Here is an 18,421-nt window from a genome sequence, read left to right as displayed (position 1 = left end):
ATATTACTAGCAACGTTAGCACACGTAACTGTAGGAAGTTATGCAGAGTTTCCTACTAGTTATCTGTGCTACTCCTTTCCAGTGCTGCACCCTAGTAGCCAAATCCTTCATTATGATTTAATATCCCGTCTTATACTATACAGGGACAGAATAACAACATTGAAAATAACTTTACCTGTAATTGTGTATATCTGAACTGATAAACTTTTGGTAATGAAATAGCCTTTGTATTTGTGAATTTATAACCCACAGAAAATATTACTTTTCTTAAACCTCTTCAAAAATTATTCATGATGGTCTGTTTAACCAAATGAAAACATAACCTGTGAATGAGAGATTGAGATTCTCATGGCAGTTAACAGGAAGTTCACACTGATGATGGTGGCAGCAAGCACATCTGAAACTTTGGATAACCTTCTACAAACCTACAGAGCGCAACAACCCAGAGGCCATCTTCATAACCTGTGATGTTACTTTCACTAGGAATGCAATGTCAATGCACTTAGTGGAAAAATCGGAATGTGCGTGATTGAGTACTGACTTATGTCATCTTACTTGGAATGCCATCGCTATGTATTGATGTGGGACAATCTCACTATGTATACAGCACCCAATATTTCTTCAGGCAATCCAACTATAAATGTGGGATATATGCATATATTAGTAGTCTCACTAGGATGCAGTCTCGAAATACTCTACGGGACTGCGTCATTATGTTTACAGTGTCTGCATTCCTGAAACATTGCTATTGGGAAGTGGTGCCAGCACCTTCCTCAAGATACGCAGACTGTGGTGTGTGTCTGTGTGTGTATATATATATATATATATATATGTACACATAAATAAATTAATTTAATTAATAAAAGAAGAATTCAGTATCTATGTATCCTCAGGTGTCTACATATTTCTTAAGGCACTGTAACTAGGAATACAGTATACTGTTTTGTGACTGTAATCTTGAGACTTGCAAGGAATGCAGGAAGTCCAAAGCATACTACTATACTGCAGAGCAGATGCTACCTTTCCTCCTTCACCCCTCTTCCTCACCCTGCAAGTCTCAGGATTAGTCAGGAACTACTGTATTTCTCAACAAACTGGGAATGCCGTAATGTATTACTTGAGGTACTCTTGCTAGAAATGCAGTGCCTACATGTATCTCAAAATAATTGTAAAAGGAAAATTATTTGGAGGCACTCTCATTATTTTGTTTGTGGTTTAAAATATTAGGTATAAGTGAGGTTAGGTTTAGGCTTTATGAATACTTTTGATCTCTTTGTATTGATGTACACATACCTGTGATACCATGTTTCTGTGCCATTCCTTATAATAATATGTTGCATAATTTAATCCTAGTTAGTGTACTGGAATGTATGTTTCAATGTTAAGCAAAATATTTGTCACATGTGTATTCCAACAAATGTTTGTGCATATGTGTATATTTGTAACATACTTATTAACTATACACAAAGAAAGGTATAAGATGTTCTTGCAGTTTACTGTGCACCTATAGTAACTGTGAAACAATTTTAGAAGTTATTCTGAATGACTCTGGCAAGTGACATGCTTTTTGAACCACGTCACCCCAAGGATGGTACATGCAACATAATGGTCTCAGAAAGTAGAAAAAACTGTATCTGCAGTAACTAGGTGCATAAATGGAATGAAACTCATTGCAGGAACTAAATGGGGTTGTGATCGCTCTACCCTAAAGACAACACACAAATAGTACGTCCTTCCCAAAATGTTATATTGCTGGGAGTTACTGATAACAGCTACAGGGAAAACACTGAGTGAATTAGACCAAGCGCAAAACCAGGCATTACAATTCACTACAGGAGGAGTCAAAACAACTCCAATCGATGCCATGCTCCTCCTAACAGGATTAAAACCTATTCCCAAAGTGATTGAGGAAAGATCATTAACTTTATATGAAAAATTACTCAGAAAGCCAGGGGATCATTTCTGGAAATCTTATTATAATAATGACAGAAGATTAAAAACACAGAATGGATTTATACAGAAAGTCCTAGAATTGAAGGAAAAATATCAAATAATTAATACACCAAAACCATTACTCCAGCAGCAGAATCCAATGCTTATGAACTCCATTAAATGCTCTCTAGACCTGGAAGAAATTGTTCTTAAAAAGGAAACAAACACAGACAAATCAAGAACCTTAGCTCTAGAAACAATCCAACATCTTTGCATTCTATATTCCAGTGGGAACATACATGATGGGGAAATTGAAGCCATCCGTGTAGCCCTGAACCAACTGGTCTGCCACCAGGAAAAGTTCAAGAATGTAGTTATCCTGTGCGACTCAAAAGCAGCTATAGAATCTGTAAGTTCCACAGATATTAAATCAACACAAATCCAAGACTGTCAAAATGCATTACAACATCTAAAAGCCAGTAATAAATTAGTATTTCTACAATGGATTCCAGGACACTGCAACATATATGGCAATGAGCAGGCTGACATTTTGGCTAAAAAAGGTGTTCAGATAACCCAAACAACATTGAAACCAACATCCTACCATACAGCTAAAATATACATCAAGAGAGTTATTCAAGAGACCCACACCCTTGAAATCAAAGCGAAATCACATGGAAAACCCTGGCAAAGGGATATCCTTACGATACCAGACAGGCCAAGAAAAGAAGCAGTTGTGAAGTTCTGCTTAACTGGACACGACTGCCTAGCATACCACCTTCACCGCTATGGCATTTTACCAGACCCGTCATGTAATTTGTGTGCCCTCCAAGATATGAATAGGGATCATCTCCAGCACTACCCAGCTCTGTCCAAAACGACAGAATGTGATAGATACTGGGAAGCGAGGAACCTTATTAGTCAATAATTTATTTAATTTTATCTATTTTTGTTTACAATTTGAGTTATTATTGTTTCATCTCTTTGTCTTATTTTGGAGATTTTAAAAATTCTGTCTAAAGGTTGTATTTAGGTCAATGATATAAAATCAATGTACCTGTCATTAGAAAATAATAACATAAGGTTTTATCCTGATTGTAGCTACCAGAAATGAATGATGCAAGTTTCTTTTACATTGTGCACTAAAACGTCATAACATGGATGGCTCATTATTAAAATACACGTATAATTAAGATCAAGAACATTTTTGAAGCACTCTCTGAGGAATGATAAGTGTACATGCAAAATACATAACTGTTTGCATTAACTTTCTTTGATTTCTGTTGCTGAAGAAAATATGTCATTAGGCACTGTATTTATATTGTAACATCAATTTATGACTGTTAAAGACAAGTAAAGTTAATGTGATTCAATACATCTATAATAATAATTCACAACTTAAATATTATGTTGTATGAATGGGGACAGAATACTGAAGTAAAGGAGTTTGTTAAACCTATTTCAGACATGTTAAAGATTTCAGTAAGTGAACTTTACATGCTTAATCATAGGATAGAGAAATAAAACATAAATGCTTCACTATGAGATATGTATTAGCAATAAATGAACATCAGGGCCAGTGATATATCAAAATCAATGTTTGGAAAATGTGTACATCAACTTTTGCACTCTGTTTCGTCCTTTTGGCCAGTCTGCATTCAGGGCCGTCCTTGGAATTGGGCACATTAACTTCACAGCCCCCCATCCACTCCAAATACACAAACTCTGCAACAATAACAGTGTTTTTCTTAAATTACATTTCATGTCAAAACTCTGCATAATTCAATTCCTGTATGGAAAAGAGTCCTCCAAAGGAGATAATTTTTGATAAAAATTCCCCAACAATCTGTAAATATCTGTTTCAGCAATGATGCACTGCTGATACTGAAGGTAGAAGTCTCTTATTTGCCTTGTAACTACTAATAAAAATTTTCCAATTTCACTGTTCCTCAAAAAGTTAGGTTATAACACAAAGTTCACATACACTTTGCAGTATATCATCTGTTTTTTCATTTGATATAAACATTTAAGAATATAACTACACTGCAGGAGATGTTACTATCATTCTTCTGTAGGATCACTAAAGGAAACTTCACCAAATTAGAAACATCCAAGCATAAAATATAACTATATGCCACAAAACACAAGCTTATTTTCATGAAGCTGAATATTCGTTATGATAAATAATTTTCTTCTGTTTCCACAGTACTGCTGATACACTTCACAGGTAATAACTAGCTAAATGTGCAACCCAACCATAAAGCATTTTTATACTCTTTGTATTACATGTCCACCTATCTCATCTACAAAAGTCTGTACCTTTTACTTTTTAAACTGACCAAATAAATAATGAGTGACAAGTATTTGATGTGATACATGCCTCCGGGACAAGCACTTGTCACAGCTGGTTTACTGGGAGTGATCATTCTGCATGTTCCTTACTCACAGCCTTTGTCTTGTGGAATAGGAATATCCTGGCCTACATCACCACCCATAATCTGTCAACGAGAAATAATGACTATATTTAACATTCACAAATGCCAGTTCCGCAGTTTGCATATCCCTAAAATTGCCTTCACAGAAGCATCATTCAAAATAACAGACACTTCACTGAGACCGCTCACTATGAATTTCCAAATAGCACACCTTCATAATCTGCACCCAACATCATGCACACCTTTTCTACAAGGACCCCTCATAATTGATGCACGCTGAAATTTCTCATAAACAAAACTTTGTTTTACAGCACCATGGTAGTTCCACAAGCGAACAGTCAGTACACAGAAATTGTGGTTTTCATTATCAAATCTTAACAGGATTATATGACTTTCAGAGACATGTTTTTAATGACATCAATGGCCAAAAGTGCCACCATTAAAGATTTATTTAAATGTCACACACTTTGATCCCATTAAAATTAAGTAACATATATGTCTTTCTACAAAACAACTTTTCACAGAATAACTATCACATTTTTATCTTGCCCACCTCTTCCAAGAATCAAACCTGGACCAACCATCCTATGGAGTTTGCTTTCAAAATTTTCCAAAAAGAACTCCAAGATAAAATACCAGAAACTGCAATACCAAGCAGGTGTGTTTCAAGAATTACCTAAAGGTCCGAGTGGTAGTGGGTGTAAGTGGCAATCCAAGGGGGAGGTAAGCAGTAGAGTGTCTATGTGGTATTGCAGATAAATGCTTGGTACGTAAATGACTTCTATTAGAGGCTTATGTCAGGATCTTGATGTTACCGAGTCTAAGTGAAGTGTTACTGGTGCAATATGTATGACATGAGGTCAGCAGTTCAGAAACAACAATCCACTTGCAAGTCAAAGCCTGTAGGCAATGTCAGGAGCATTATGATGGAAAAGGGGGTTGGGGAAGAATGTATTTGTATGTGCTGTCCACTCATATCCTGAAATACTTTTGGTCCCTTCCTGTTTTAAGATTCTCTACCCTTCACCTTGTTATTAGTTCTTACTCTGCCCCCCCCCCCCCCCCTCCCCTTCCATGTAAGACAGCAGCAAAAGCTTTTGATACTCATGCAGACTGTTGTTCTCCCTAGAAAATGAGGGTCCTGGAAGCCTCCAGAACTCCAGATGTGATGCCTGTCAGGGAGAGTTTCCAGCCCTTGAGACACTGCATGGCTTTGGATTGCAGCTAGTTTCACCATAATTTTCTGGACTGCCAGGCCACTTCTAGACTAAACAAATTCTGTGGCAGATCACGCAGTTCCTGCCAGGAGAAGGGATACGAGTTGTATATAATCATGCCAAGAGATGCACTGTATTACCACTTACCCACTGGAGGTCTTCTACTGAAAAATTATGGAAAACTACTAGAACACTGTCTAAGAGACTGTAAGCGGATGAGGCAATTGTGGTGGGGGAACAGGTGATCTTGAGCATTCTACTACCATACAGTTGTTTGGCAAGTGTAATAGTAGCAAGCAGCAGAGTAAAACTGCCTTGCCATGTCTCAGTCTGTAAACAGTAGTTATGCAGTTAATAACCAATTGCATGTTCTGCTACAATTACACACTATATGCAGCATTAAAAATGTTCATGACACATTGCATTCAAAAATTTGTGACTGCTTGTATGCCCATATGCAGTATAGCATTCAAGGCAATGTCTACATTCACAATTAGAGACTTAATTTTTTACAAATATTATTAGACACTGCAAATAACAAGTTTATTATGACGATATTAAATAAACATCTTAAGCTCTGATAAGATTTTTATAGGCAAAAAACACTGAAATTGCCTGGAATAAACCATGGTTTCTCACAGTATAAACAGTGAATAAATATTACTTACATCCTATTATAGTTTCATCAGCTTCAATAATCTCAGAAAGCCACAAACAAGTTCTTCTTAAACTCCCGTAATAGAGAATTAGTATTTCTGCCTTAATTATTCCATTTTAATGGACAGGACTTCATAACAAATTTTACCAATACTAACCACCACCATCTTGAATATTTCACGCAACGCATTTTAACCAATCACATCGTTTCCATTCCACAGATTATACGTACAACACTCTCCTGGATCACAGAACATAGTAATTTTCTTCCTAACATAACAGAGATATGGTGCGTTTTCATGTCCTCATGGCGTCGAGTATAATAACGTGTCTATCGGGAAGTTGCGCCATGTAGTATACACAAGCTTACCGACGTTTCAGAGAAACTTGCTGCCTACATCATCAGGGCGATGATGGGCGCTGCAAACAGCTTTGATATATTACTAAACTTTTAAACTACAGAATTATACTTCACATACACATTCTCACACTCTACTCCACAGTCAAGTTGAATGTGCTTCAACAAGCATTAAAACATACAGCCTACTTTGCAAGTCATCAACTTCCATGGTATTTTATAACTAATATTATTTCCATTCTTGGGTAATTACACTGTTTCGGGCTAGTTTGCTGGCACTTCATAAAATTTTGTCTTGAATATGAAGACAGCAGTAAACCAGCCCAATACAACACAGCATCATGACCTAAGAATCCAAATATGTATACTGCTTTTTAAGCAATAAAATATGCTACTTACGTGAGTCAGGTCACTTCTCAAAAACTGAAATATATTGCTCCAAGTTTCTAAAAATTAACAAGTTTTTAAAAAAGAAAAAGCTGTCATAATGACTGTCATCCGGTATGTTGCGCTGTGTACATTCTTCATGTAAGCAAATTAGTATTTTTCTACTGCAGTATTGACAACTAACTGTAGCTTATGGCTACCTTCATACCCTGATGACGGAAGCAGCACTCTCCTCTAAAACATCAGGCAGTTTTTACCAGATTATATGGTGCTTCTGAGAACCTAAAAACCTGCTGTCATGCCACATCCTGTGTGTAAAAACAAAGTTGCTATCTAGAATCCCACCACATCCTACATAACTCACTTGGAGGGGGTGTCACAATACAGAAGCTGAATACTTCTTTACTTAGAAGAAGAATGTTCTGAAATTAATAAATGACTGTGCTAGAGTACACAATCTGTTGCAACATCTATTCCACACGTTTCAGGTGCTCGTAATTTAATCTTGTCAGCATGCATGAATTTGAGGTGGATTATAAATTAAAAGACAGTAATTATCAACCCAATTAATTTCAGGTATGAATTGTCTGTTAAATAAAATAAATTGCACAACACTTCATAATAAAACATTTCATCACAAAATAGCCAGCTTCTAGTCAGGGTTGTTTTCTGACATCCATATCATTTCAGGCTTCTATGCAGCTTTAGCTAGTATTTGTTTACTACATCACAGCACAGAACAGAAACTTTATCACACAGTCAACATTATCAACCACTCTGCAACTTCAACAGTGTTCCAGAATTATACTTTACATTTTCCTCAGAAGTGGGAGGAATGTCCAACATAGAAATATGTTACATTGACATTTTCTATTCCCATCACATTCCTCAAATTTATAAGCCTCTTTCTGACACTAAACTGATTTGAGATGATGAGGCAGGTTCTGCTAGGGTTACCATAATCCAATCTAGCAATAATCAAATGCCACTTTTCTACATGTTCGTGTTTTGACAGATGGCACAGCCATGCAACATTTAATTTTATGTAATTTCTGCTACATAATCTTGGACACAGTGGTCTGTTTTATGTCAGTAAATCCTTACAAAACAGCCTGACAATTGTTGCATGACTCCTAGAACTAAGAATGGCAGTAAGCAGGTAAACATTTTGCAAATATTTATCAAAATTTTACAAATAAAAGTTCAGTGCAAATAACACATCACTGGGAAAGACTCAAGTCTGGTTTTATAAATTTTATTGGAAAATGGATACTAAATAGTAGAGGTTGTAAGACAACACAGCATTCTTTACACAGTTCAAATCTTAGAACCAATTCTGTTTCATAAATAGCAAGGATGACAATTTTGTTTTCTCAATTTTAATAAACTATCATTAAGAACTAAATACCAATGAAGATTGCAAATATTGTTTTCAGACAGGTCTGAGAAATAATTTTACACAAAAGAATATCAAACACATTCATGCAAAGGAAGGATTAAATTTATGTAGTTCAAACATTCCAGATGAAATTGTTTTATCAATTACATTACACTTGTTTCAAGGATATTGAGCATTAAAAAAGGAACAAAAATCAAAACATGTACACTAGAATATCCCTGAATATCAGTTATGTGGTTTAGAAAGAAAAACAAATGAAGGTGATTTCCAACAGGCCATGCGGGGATTAAAGATTGTCACAGGGTGAAAATTTACATTAGTAACAGCAATATTCCATTCTTACAATCTGACACACTTTCTTTTTTTTGAAAACATCCATTTTGAAGCACATATGTAGCATTTATAAATATGATCTCTTATTAAAGAAGCACATTTAATTTTCAAATATCTACATCCCCTACAATAGCCCCAAAACTATTTACTTCCCCCTTTGGCTGGTGAAATCATCTTCAGACTGAAAACAACCCCTTAAATACAGGGATGTTTGTTTTATTATCTGTCCAAAGTTGTTGCTAGTGCCATTGCCATTTCATTGTCAAATATATACATAATCTGTACAGACTTTCTGGCAATTCAGAGCAGCATAGGCCACTTGCTTGGTGCAAAGCTAGTTACAGCACTGACTGTGAACAACATGCATCTCTCATTTTCTTCAAACCAAGCAAAAACAAGGCAGTACACTTGAACAATGTCACTCTCCATTTCATGCAATATACATTCCCTTACCGAGTTGTAACTGTGTAATAATTTAATTGTTGTAGACAAGCATGCCAAAAACAAACTGATGTCCATTCACACACCCCTCAAAACACAAGTTTATCGTTGAAGATGAAAGATGAAACAAAAACAGCCCCTCCTTCCCCCCATTTCCTACTGCATACCCACCATTCATGTCCTCTTGTGCATTTCAGCAGTCTCCATTTCCAGAAAAGTTATTAAAAAACACAATCCAAAGGCATTTATTTGAGCTAACGTCTACACCGATACGATGTTTCCGAGAGCCTTTTTGTATTCTGACGATGGGAAGGCAGAAAATTACATCATCACAGGAGCACATATCGATATTCACACATCGACTGAGGGCTTACAGTTGATTTGCAGCACTCCCCAACATGAGAGCAATAATAGTTAACATGAAGTCTGCAACAGGGATGAAACCTAGCTGGTCATATTTTTCTTGGGGGAAGCAAAACTTCCGTTATGCTGAGTCAGTCCCGTTGACACATCATGAAGCTGCTGCACATACCTCACACTGAGATGAGTGGAGTCAGGCATCTCACTATCTTCTGAGGGCTTGGAGCAGTGTATCTCTCTGGGACATGGAATTCATGCATGCATTCATTCAGCCATTAGCTTGGAGCAGCATTTCAATATCCCTTCCCCTCTTCAACAGACACTGTGACTGTTAATTTTAATTAAAAACAATTATTAAAATTGCAATCATCTTTTTCACTTGTCAACCCCATGAGATCAGGCCCTCGTAATGATGGCATACTTCCTCCTATAAAAGAAATTCATATATAAATATCTGATCAGCAGATACATTATTAAAAAATAGGCCTCAGAAGTGGTGAACAGTGCAAGTCTGTTCTCTTTTTGTAGAAAGAATACACTGGCACTGAACTTCAGTGAGTATAGCCATCTCTGAATGTCTTCTGAATTTATACACACATTTCAACATTTCTGCCTATCCTGGAATCACTGCTGGAAGTCATTTCAGTGCTATCACACTACTCTGAATATTTCAGTTAATACAAAATTATAGTCTTTAAGATGATTAACAAAAGTACTGTGTGAGGTGCACTGCCAAAAATTTACTTCCTGCATAATATTTTTTTTTAATGAATGTGCTGACACTTGTAATGGATAATTCTCCTGGTACCAAAAACAAGATCAAAATGTTTTTCACCTTCTGACATGCACATAAAGAACACACATTGTGCTCTTTCCTCGCCACTGTAAGTCTCCATTTTGTTTTACACAATTCACAAGCGCTCTCAGTGGCAATGTGAAGGTCTACAACAAACGAAACTTGAGGTTACGCTCTACAGATATCTGCTGATATCAGCGCATTTTGGCTGCAGGTAACACAGTTACAGTTTTCCAAAGGTGTGCAGCTACTTTTGACTTACCCTGTACTTATCCTACCACTGGGAATATGGCATTTCTGGCATTCACTACTATGAAATTTATTTCTTCACCCACCAGGCAGGCAGAGTGCAGTAAAATAAAGCATAATAGAACTACAGGCCCACATCATAAAGAAGTATGTTAATTCGGTTATGACAATTTTAATAAATGTTATGTCTATTAACAGTGGAGAGACTGAATAACAAAAGAGAGGATGTAGGTAAACAGAGGGTTTTCTTTTATGAATTAAAGTTCATATTTGAGATTCTCATGCGAAAGAACTGCTGCATGACAGATATCAGAATGTGCCCTAAATTCTTAGATACTACAAATGCATAAGTTAAAAGAAACATAAAATTGGCACTTAAATTTAACACACTTACAAAAATAATTTTACTTAATTTAATGAGCAAACATCAATTGAGTAAACAACCAAAATATTTGCAGAGTACACAGTCCTTTGATAGGAAAAATGTAGAAGGCAACAAATTAACAGAAAATGAAAATAAAAGACCTAAATAAGATATTTAAAATGGCAAATTCCTGTGCCAGAACTTCCAGCTCATGTACAAGACATTACTCACCTCATTTTAAATAATCATGCCCAAATGAAATAAAAAAATGCCCTACAAACACTCCTCTTGACTTTTCCGTACGCATCGAGCCACTTTTCGTTTGAAATCTGTATAATTTTCTCTCCATTCTTTCTGTAAAGTGTGGGAAACAGAAAGAGTTGAAATGTTTAAATTGCATATATTAAAATGAGACAAAAAATCATGACACAATTGAAGGCTTCAAATCTTATTAGTCCCTTTGGATAGTCATGGACCTCTATTAACCCTGACATGCCCAACTTGATCAGCCAGACAGAATACAATATATCGATTACATTAATCTCCTTTATCAAATCTAGGCACAATTCTGGATTGCTGTATGTGACTGCTCCTGGCAGCAAATGTGAAATGTGATGCTAGCAATATGGGATATAAACATTTCATATATGCAGTCTTCACAGAATGGCAATGAATGGGTCAACTGTATGCATTACACATGAATTTGACTGGCCACAACAATAAAACCTTTAATTCATGACAAACTTATGAAGAAAGAAGGCTGACAGCATAAAATAACTACAGTTGTCACTATCTTCAATCCTTTAATTGTGAGAAACAAGGACTCAAAAATAGTTCCAATTTCAGTTTACTCATCAACCTAATATTCACTTCTGTGTGTTTAATCAGCTCAAAAGTGCAACTATGATCATGAGTTGTCATTTCTTCAAACAAACCTTGGTCTTATTTGAGTGAATGTCTGAACACACAAAATAAAATGTACTGGAGCACAGACAATCCAAAGTTTATGCATGAAGTTCTGTGTGGTTTGCTGTCTACTAACACACAGACTACTCATACTTTAATGACAAGATTTTTAATACTGGACCTTTGTCCTGAATCTTCTCTGACACTTCCTAACAGAATTACATTCCACATAAGATCCATACAAAAATACTCAATGTTATAGTATAAACTTATGCAAGTCCATAAATACTGCAAAGGAGTGCACACCATTTCATCTAGATGTATGTATGCATGTGTATTTGCACATATATATATCCATTTGCAGTCAGACAGTAAAAACATTTTCAGGAAAATCTTTAATTGCTTTTGATGGACCCTCCCTGTGTAATATTTTCGTGCATGTACAGAGGTACTGGGAGAGTATTGGGGGGAGCAATTTTAAAATATTCTTATTATCAATGCATTCTATGTCTAAGAAATGATTAATGGAGGATGCATTCTGACCTAATTTTGTCTAACATAGACTTTATTACATTCTCCTTTTTCAGTTTATCTTGAACTTCAGCATAAATAAAATGTAGGTTTGAAAACAAGAGCAGTAACTCATCCAATGGTAATGCACCAAAAAAAAGACTGGTATTTGAGATAATACCTTAGTATCAGCTATAACTGGAAGTGATCAGTATAAGTTCTTTTGGTAGGAGGCGTGGTTTACATGTTCTTTTTGTTTCCTTTCAATATGGTTTCCTGCAGGATCAGGTACAATAAATTCAGATCAAGGAAAAGATTCAAATAACCAGCAATCTCAGTTCTCCAATTAAAACTTCATGGTACAACTTCTTTACATTAAGTATTTCACACTGAACTAGTTATGCTTGGTCCAGGGTCCAAATAAGTAACGTCAAGCCAGCTACTTACTGATGTCCTCTAGTCACCCGTACCACTCTCATTCTCACTGGCATCAACGTCACTATTTCACAATCATTATCACAGAAAATAAGCCTCATATATTTTCATTACTATTGTCAAAAACAGACACCATTTCTTCATCGTCACACATTCTCCTCTTTGTCATATTTGCCAACATACAACAAATAAACCTCGGGTGGGGGGGTGGGGAAACTAAACACTTCATCGATGAGCATGAATTTGCACACATAGGAAACAATGGTTTCATGCACTTTCATAGCACGTAAAACCTGTCTTACTCTGAAAAGACTTCCTCAGAACATCAATGCCATCTGACTATCAGTACATTCAAACCTTTTACAAACTTTGGATATATCTGGTTGCCCCAAGAAAATGGTTAATTTCAAAATATTCCTAGCAATGTAATGTAAGATATAGAACCTTTTATACTTCCTTCTTTATGAGATGCCATAATTCAAATACAATATACTTACTGCTGCATCTACGTTGGCTGGACTCTCATCGTTTGGATCGGCCAACATGGATATGACTGAGATTAAAATAGTCTCCACCGTATGAACTGGTAGCCATCGTTCCGATGCCTTCTCATAACCCCATTTGTCATCGCCTGGCTCGTGCAGGATTGATATGCACACATCACCATTCTTCTCAACTATAAACATGTAATACACTGTTAAACCAGTGTTTATACAGGTATAAAGGTCGGAGATACCAACATGAGCCAATAAGACATGTGTTACATTTTTCTGACAGAATTACATTCATGTAGACTCATTTTAGGTTCACTGGCCAGTAACACAACTGCCTCCTCCACTGTGAAGAAGTTTATATAGTGGTTGCAATTACCATAAAAACAACGGTTACATATCAAAAACTGAAACAGCACAAACCATGGAACAAAGATTAGACAAAGACACAAAATCCTACAGCAAAAATTTACCTTCAGATCAAATATCAACACTTGGTGAGTGGTTTTTGGTTGCTCAGAACAATTTATAAGTACTCTGCATTTCTGTACTGCACAACTCCCACTTTCATAAAGATCTTTGGACCAACAGTGAAAGTTACATAAAGAAAAGAGTGATTCAACATTTTCAAAAAGATAAGAAAATACCATGATCCAAACTGCAGAAATCCGCTTCTCAAGTACCAAAAACTATTCTGTATTAAAATTAAAGCTGTCCTGCTATACACCATGGAGGCATTTGGAGGGGGAGACAGCATAGCCCCTACTCATTCTTAACACTAATTTCTTCTCTCAATACATTTACATTTTTTAATGTATTTACCACAAACTGAAATGAGAGGATGCATCCTAAGGGACAAGTGATGACATCTAAACCACTGAACCAGTGCACGTCAGCAAGCTGCCCATTACAACATATCACTGCTGGATTTACTCACGTAATATGGCCATATTTTTGGCAGGCCATGTTTATAACAAATGTTTTAAACAAGGTATTATATCGCAGATTCATACATCTAATTTTAGTTGGAGCTCCTCATGACAAACTGCATTAGAATGATTTAAAATAAATGCAATATTTATATTTCTTTCACACTAAATGTATGTAACCTATGCTTATAATAATAATTGAGGTAACAAGTAGCATAAGGACAACTGTTCTACAGATGAATTGAATGTAGTGCTAAGCATGGATAATGACACATCAAAACCACTTCTACCATGAACTACAGGAACCAGAGTTTACAACTACAAGTGCCATTAATGTGTAAATATGTAAGCCTTCCTTCATTCTATTCTCTTGGTGTTATCATTGTATTATAACATTTCTCATTACAACTTGTGGTTGAGGCTTGCATGATCACATATATTGTGGCATGGAAGGAAGTAAAGGTCGGAAGAGAGGAAGCAATCAAAGAATGAAAATTATCGACAATATAGGATTACCACATGAATTAGAGTGAAATTTAACCACTGCAACAGCATTTAAGGAAAGGAATTTTCAATAAACCCTATTATATTTATACTTTATTTGATGATGATGCTTGCAGCTCAGACCATATACAATGTCAAATGATACAATTACTAATACAGCCAATAATGAACTGGAAAGGCAGGAAGTGGTTATGGTTTACTTTAAGATACCATCCCATAATTTGCCTAGAGGGAACAAAATCTTTAAGTATATTTAATTAGCCTGTGTATGGTGATACCACTGACATGCTGAAACCATTTTGAACAATAATTCTTTTTAATAATAAATGTTTATTATCTCTTAAAATTATAAAGGCAGGGAATGGAGAAGAAAACCAGTCTATTAATATTACACAACATGAATTTGTTTTTTAACATTCTTTAGAAGCAATAAATATTATAAGAAGTTAATCATATCCTATCCTTTTCACTTGATTTAACAAAGTATGTTTCAGACAGAAGCTGTAGAATTCAAACACAAAAAATATTAACTTAATATTATTCTAATATAACCACTTAATGCACATGATTATAAAGTAAAAAACTGAATATGACAGCCTTCTGAGAAGCTGTGTCCTGATACATCAATCAACTTATACAAGGTAACACAGTGCAAAATCCCAGAAGGCTGTCTCTTCATAGCTGCTGCTGTGAGAACCTGATATCTCACTCAGTAACCAACTGCTATAGGAACACTACATGCAGGTAGTTTTCTCTGCCAACAAATACAAGCCTCAAGTAATTAAGGTCCAATTGTTGCAACATTTTGGCAAGCAGCACACACACCTTATTTTTACTATGAAATTAATATACACACACTAAATTGCCAACAATTATGATTTTCCAAAATAAAATTAAAATTTATGAAACATAAAACTGCCTTGCTAAACCTGTATGACACCTTATCTTATTATGTACCTAACTGTGACTGCAGATCAAGTGACCCAAAGGAGCCAAATAGCTTTCTACATATATCTCTAAGCAGAAGGTACAGTATACCTGTGCACAACACATTTCAAACAAATTACTTCTAGTTCGTACATGGCAATTTGATCTTATTAAAAGTGTCTCCAAATCTTTACAAAGATCCTGCAGCAAAGTCAAAATTGAGTTTCTGTTTAGGCACTACATATTGGAGTATATATTGGGACACCATGGACAAGAAATCACGAACATGGTTGAAGAAACACTACTTAACAGCATGACCACTAACACTTACTGTTTGGATGCCATATTTCTGTAATAAACTTCATCCGAGGAGGTCGTAATGGATACTCTTTTGGGAAGTGTAGGTGTGCTTTGAAAAATCCACCTTCACTGAAAAATTTAATGTGTAGCATGTATCAGTTATGTGCAAATGATGTTCCAACATTCTTAATTTCCAAAATTATAGCAATAAAAACATTCATTAAAAAAAGTAAACTCACTATAGGGTGTCTGGAGGTCCAATAATAAGTACCTCCCATCGATAAATATCATTGTCGTCTATGAGGCCAGCTGAAAACCCTTCAACAGGGTTCTTGTTCAGTTCTGAAACAGGTTAAGTTAGTATTAGTTAATGCATCACACAACGTCATCTGAATTCCCAAAATAATAAAATAATTGAATTTGGTGGTTAGCAAAATGGTAACTGATTATATGCAAATTTCATAATGTAGCAGCCAGATGATCCTACAACTACTTGCAAAAGGTGTGCACTTGAAATTACTAAGTTTATTATATTTTCATACCTTACAGACGTGTTTACAATGAAAACACCAATGTATTGTATTAACTGCTGACGACAAAGAAGTGGTACAAGAGCGAGGTCGTAGTCACGCAAGAATAAATCACATTACGTCTCAGAAACTTCAATATTTCATGATCTCTAAGAAAAGAAACCTTATAATTAAGCATACCTGCTAGTTGTTTCCGTAATAAAAGAGCGGACTGTGGCTCTGACATGAATGAGGGAATACTTCAAATTTACACGGCAAACAATCACTCCCAGAAAAGATGGCTAGGTTCGAAAGCTCAAGGCCGCATGCGCAAGATTCCATATGCTACTTCCGGCAGTTGGAAGAAATGTATGAAACATTTACGTAACAAAATAATGCGTCCCTAGTGGCAGAACCTGTAACTAATAATCCGCAGCCAGTGTTATATTCCATCTACAGGAGAAATCTTTAACTAGAATCGAGATTTGATGAGCGCAGGGATGTCATCTGAACACAGGCACTTGAACTTGTAGGTGGGTGCTTTCAAAACGTCTCTTCTGTATTGCAGGTGTTCGTCACCCGGGTCAGCAGATAGGCAGGCAGAATTGTCTTGGGTGGCTAATAAATCTTTTGAAAGTGTTACAAAGTTCAAATATTTGGGGACAACAATAACAAATCAAAATGATACTCATGAGGAAGTTAAGAGAAGACTAAATTCCGGGAATGCATGCTACTTCTCAGTTCAAAATATTTTGTATTCCGTCTGATTTCTAAGAACCTGAAAATTAAAGTATAAAAAATTATTTTGCCTGTTGTTTTGTATGGGTGCGAAACATGGTCTCTTACTCTGAGAGAGGAACATAGGTTGCACGTGTTTGAGAATCGGGTGTTGAGGAGGATGTTTGGGCCAAAGAGAGAAGACGATGGGGCATGGCGAAAACTGCATAATGACGAGCTTAAAAATCTGTACTCCTCCCCCAATATTGTCAGGGTGATTAAGGCAAGAAGAATGCGATGGGCGGGACATGTAGCGCGCATGGATGGGACAAGAGGTGTGCCCCGGGTATTGGTTGGGAAGCCTGAGGGGAAGAGACCGCTGGGGAGACCTAGACGTAGATGGGAGGATAATGTCAGACGGGATCTATGGGAGATAGGAGTTGAAGGAGACTGGATTTTGTTGGCCCAGGACAGGGTCCGGTGGAGGGCTTTGGTTAATTCGATGATAAACCTACGGGCTCCGTAAGCCATCTAGTTAGTTAGTTCGTTCGTTCGTCACCCGTACGCAGGAACTCGACACTAAACTTTATTTTGAAACATGTCTACGCAAAAGTGTAGTTCAAAAAGTATCGACGGTTGAGTACACATCGTTATTCTCTTGCCACATTCAGTGCAGTGCCATTTTAAAAGCTCCGTTAATACAAAGTACTAACTTCTACTTAGAACGATATTTGCAACTAAAAGTAACCATTCTATGACGAATAATTAACAGAAACAGGAGCACTGTACCACCTCCTTCCATCAGTCGCTACCCGTTGTCTGAATGGGAATCATCGTCTCCAACATTGATAATCACGGCTTTCATGTTCTCTGTCCTGTCATGAGTATCTGAGAACTGTGGCGCCCCTTTCTATCCTACGTGGTAGGCACAATTTCCCCACTTATTTACATTTATTTGACATTTATTTGCAGAAGCTAACATTATTCGTTTCCACCAAGGCTACCCTTTGACTTGGGTTTATAAGATCTGTATAGAATTCAGCTAACAGTGATATGGTGAAAAAGTTATTTATTTTGTGTTTTGACCATTTCGTAAACCACGGTCTTATCAATGAATACGTCTATGTTTTAAATATGATACTTTCTTGTAGAATGAGGTTTAAACATTCACAGGTCATTATCCACGAATCATTTCTCACTGCCAATGTTCATTGTAATTAGTCGCTTTCCTTCCTTTGACGGATTTCAGTCCTTTTAAAAAATCA

General features: G+C 36.2%; 2 protein-coding genes across 5 annotated transcripts; one reads left to right on the top strand and one right to left on the bottom strand.

The window, feature by feature from the left end:
- Window positions 1–4: 4 nt before the first annotated feature.
- LOC147872459 (uncharacterized) lies at window positions 5–4,295 on the top strand. The gene is made up of 2 exons (XM_087356406.1): window positions 5–1,122; window positions 2,221–4,295. Exons 1-2 carry the CDS (start codon window positions 974–976, stop codon window positions 2,858–2,860), a joined length of 789 nt encoding a protein of 262 aa, XP_087212532.1. The 5' UTR covers window positions 5–973; the 3' UTR covers window positions 2,861–4,295.
- Window positions 3,468–16,804, bottom strand: Ube2g1 (ubiquitin-conjugating enzyme E2G 1). 4 transcript variants are annotated; one of them, XM_087356410.1, is made up of 9 exons: window positions 16,641–16,804; window positions 16,170–16,272; window positions 15,962–16,059; window positions 13,277–13,455; window positions 11,160–11,282; window positions 6,999–9,946; window positions 5,395–5,666; window positions 4,313–4,430; window positions 3,468–3,657 (listed from the first exon to the last, which is right to left on the bottom strand). In XM_087356410.1, exons 1-5 carry the CDS (start codon window positions 16,684–16,686, stop codon window positions 11,202–11,204), a joined length of 507 nt encoding a protein of 168 aa, XP_087212536.1. In that variant the 5' UTR covers window positions 16,687–16,804; the 3' UTR covers window positions 3,468–3,657; window positions 4,313–4,430; window positions 5,395–5,666; window positions 6,999–9,946; window positions 11,160–11,201. The 4 variants fall into 4 exon arrangements, with proteins under 4 accessions (XP_087212536.1, XP_087212534.1, XP_087212535.1 ...); XM_087356408.1 differs by having other exon boundaries at window positions 6,999–9,847; window positions 16,641–16,701; XM_087356409.1 differs by having other exon boundaries at window positions 6,999–9,757; window positions 16,641–16,701.
- Between the last annotated feature and the right edge of the window lie 1,617 nt (window positions 16,805–18,421).

This window comes from Zootermopsis nevadensis, unplaced genomic scaffold (assembly GCF_977971745.1).
Source record: "Zootermopsis nevadensis isolate Lab colony 2312 unplaced genomic scaffold, Znev_1.0 Znev_ptg000027l, whole genome shotgun sequence".
Taxonomy (NCBI): domain Eukaryota; kingdom Metazoa; phylum Arthropoda; class Insecta; order Blattodea; family Termopsidae; genus Zootermopsis; species Zootermopsis nevadensis.
This window is presented reverse-complemented; position numbering and strand designations above follow the sequence as displayed.

What these genes read in the sequence shown, in the direction of transcription:
- Ube2g1 (XM_087356410.1), bottom strand. Translation starts at nt 16,686, where the DNA reads ATGTCAGAGCCACAGTCCGCTCTTTTATTACGGAAACAACTAGCAG. An exon ending in GGACCTCCAGACACCCTATA is followed by an intron (nt 16,060 to 16,169) that starts GTGAGTTTACTT and finishes TAAATTTTTCAG; the next exon opens with TGAAGGTGGATTTTTCAAAG. An exon ending in AGAAATATGGCATCCAAACA is followed by an intron (nt 13,456 to 15,961) that starts GTAAGTGTTAGT and finishes ACATGTTTATAG; the next exon opens with TTGAGAAGAATGGTGATGTG.
- LOC147872459 (XM_087356406.1), top strand. Translation starts at nt 974, where the DNA reads ATGCAGGAAGTCCAAAGCATACTACTATACTGCAGAGCAGATGCTACC. An exon ending in GCCGTAATGTATTACTTGAG is followed by an intron (nt 1,123 to 2,220) that starts GTACTCTTGCTA and finishes TCTATATTCCAG; the next exon opens with TGGGAACATACATGATGGGG.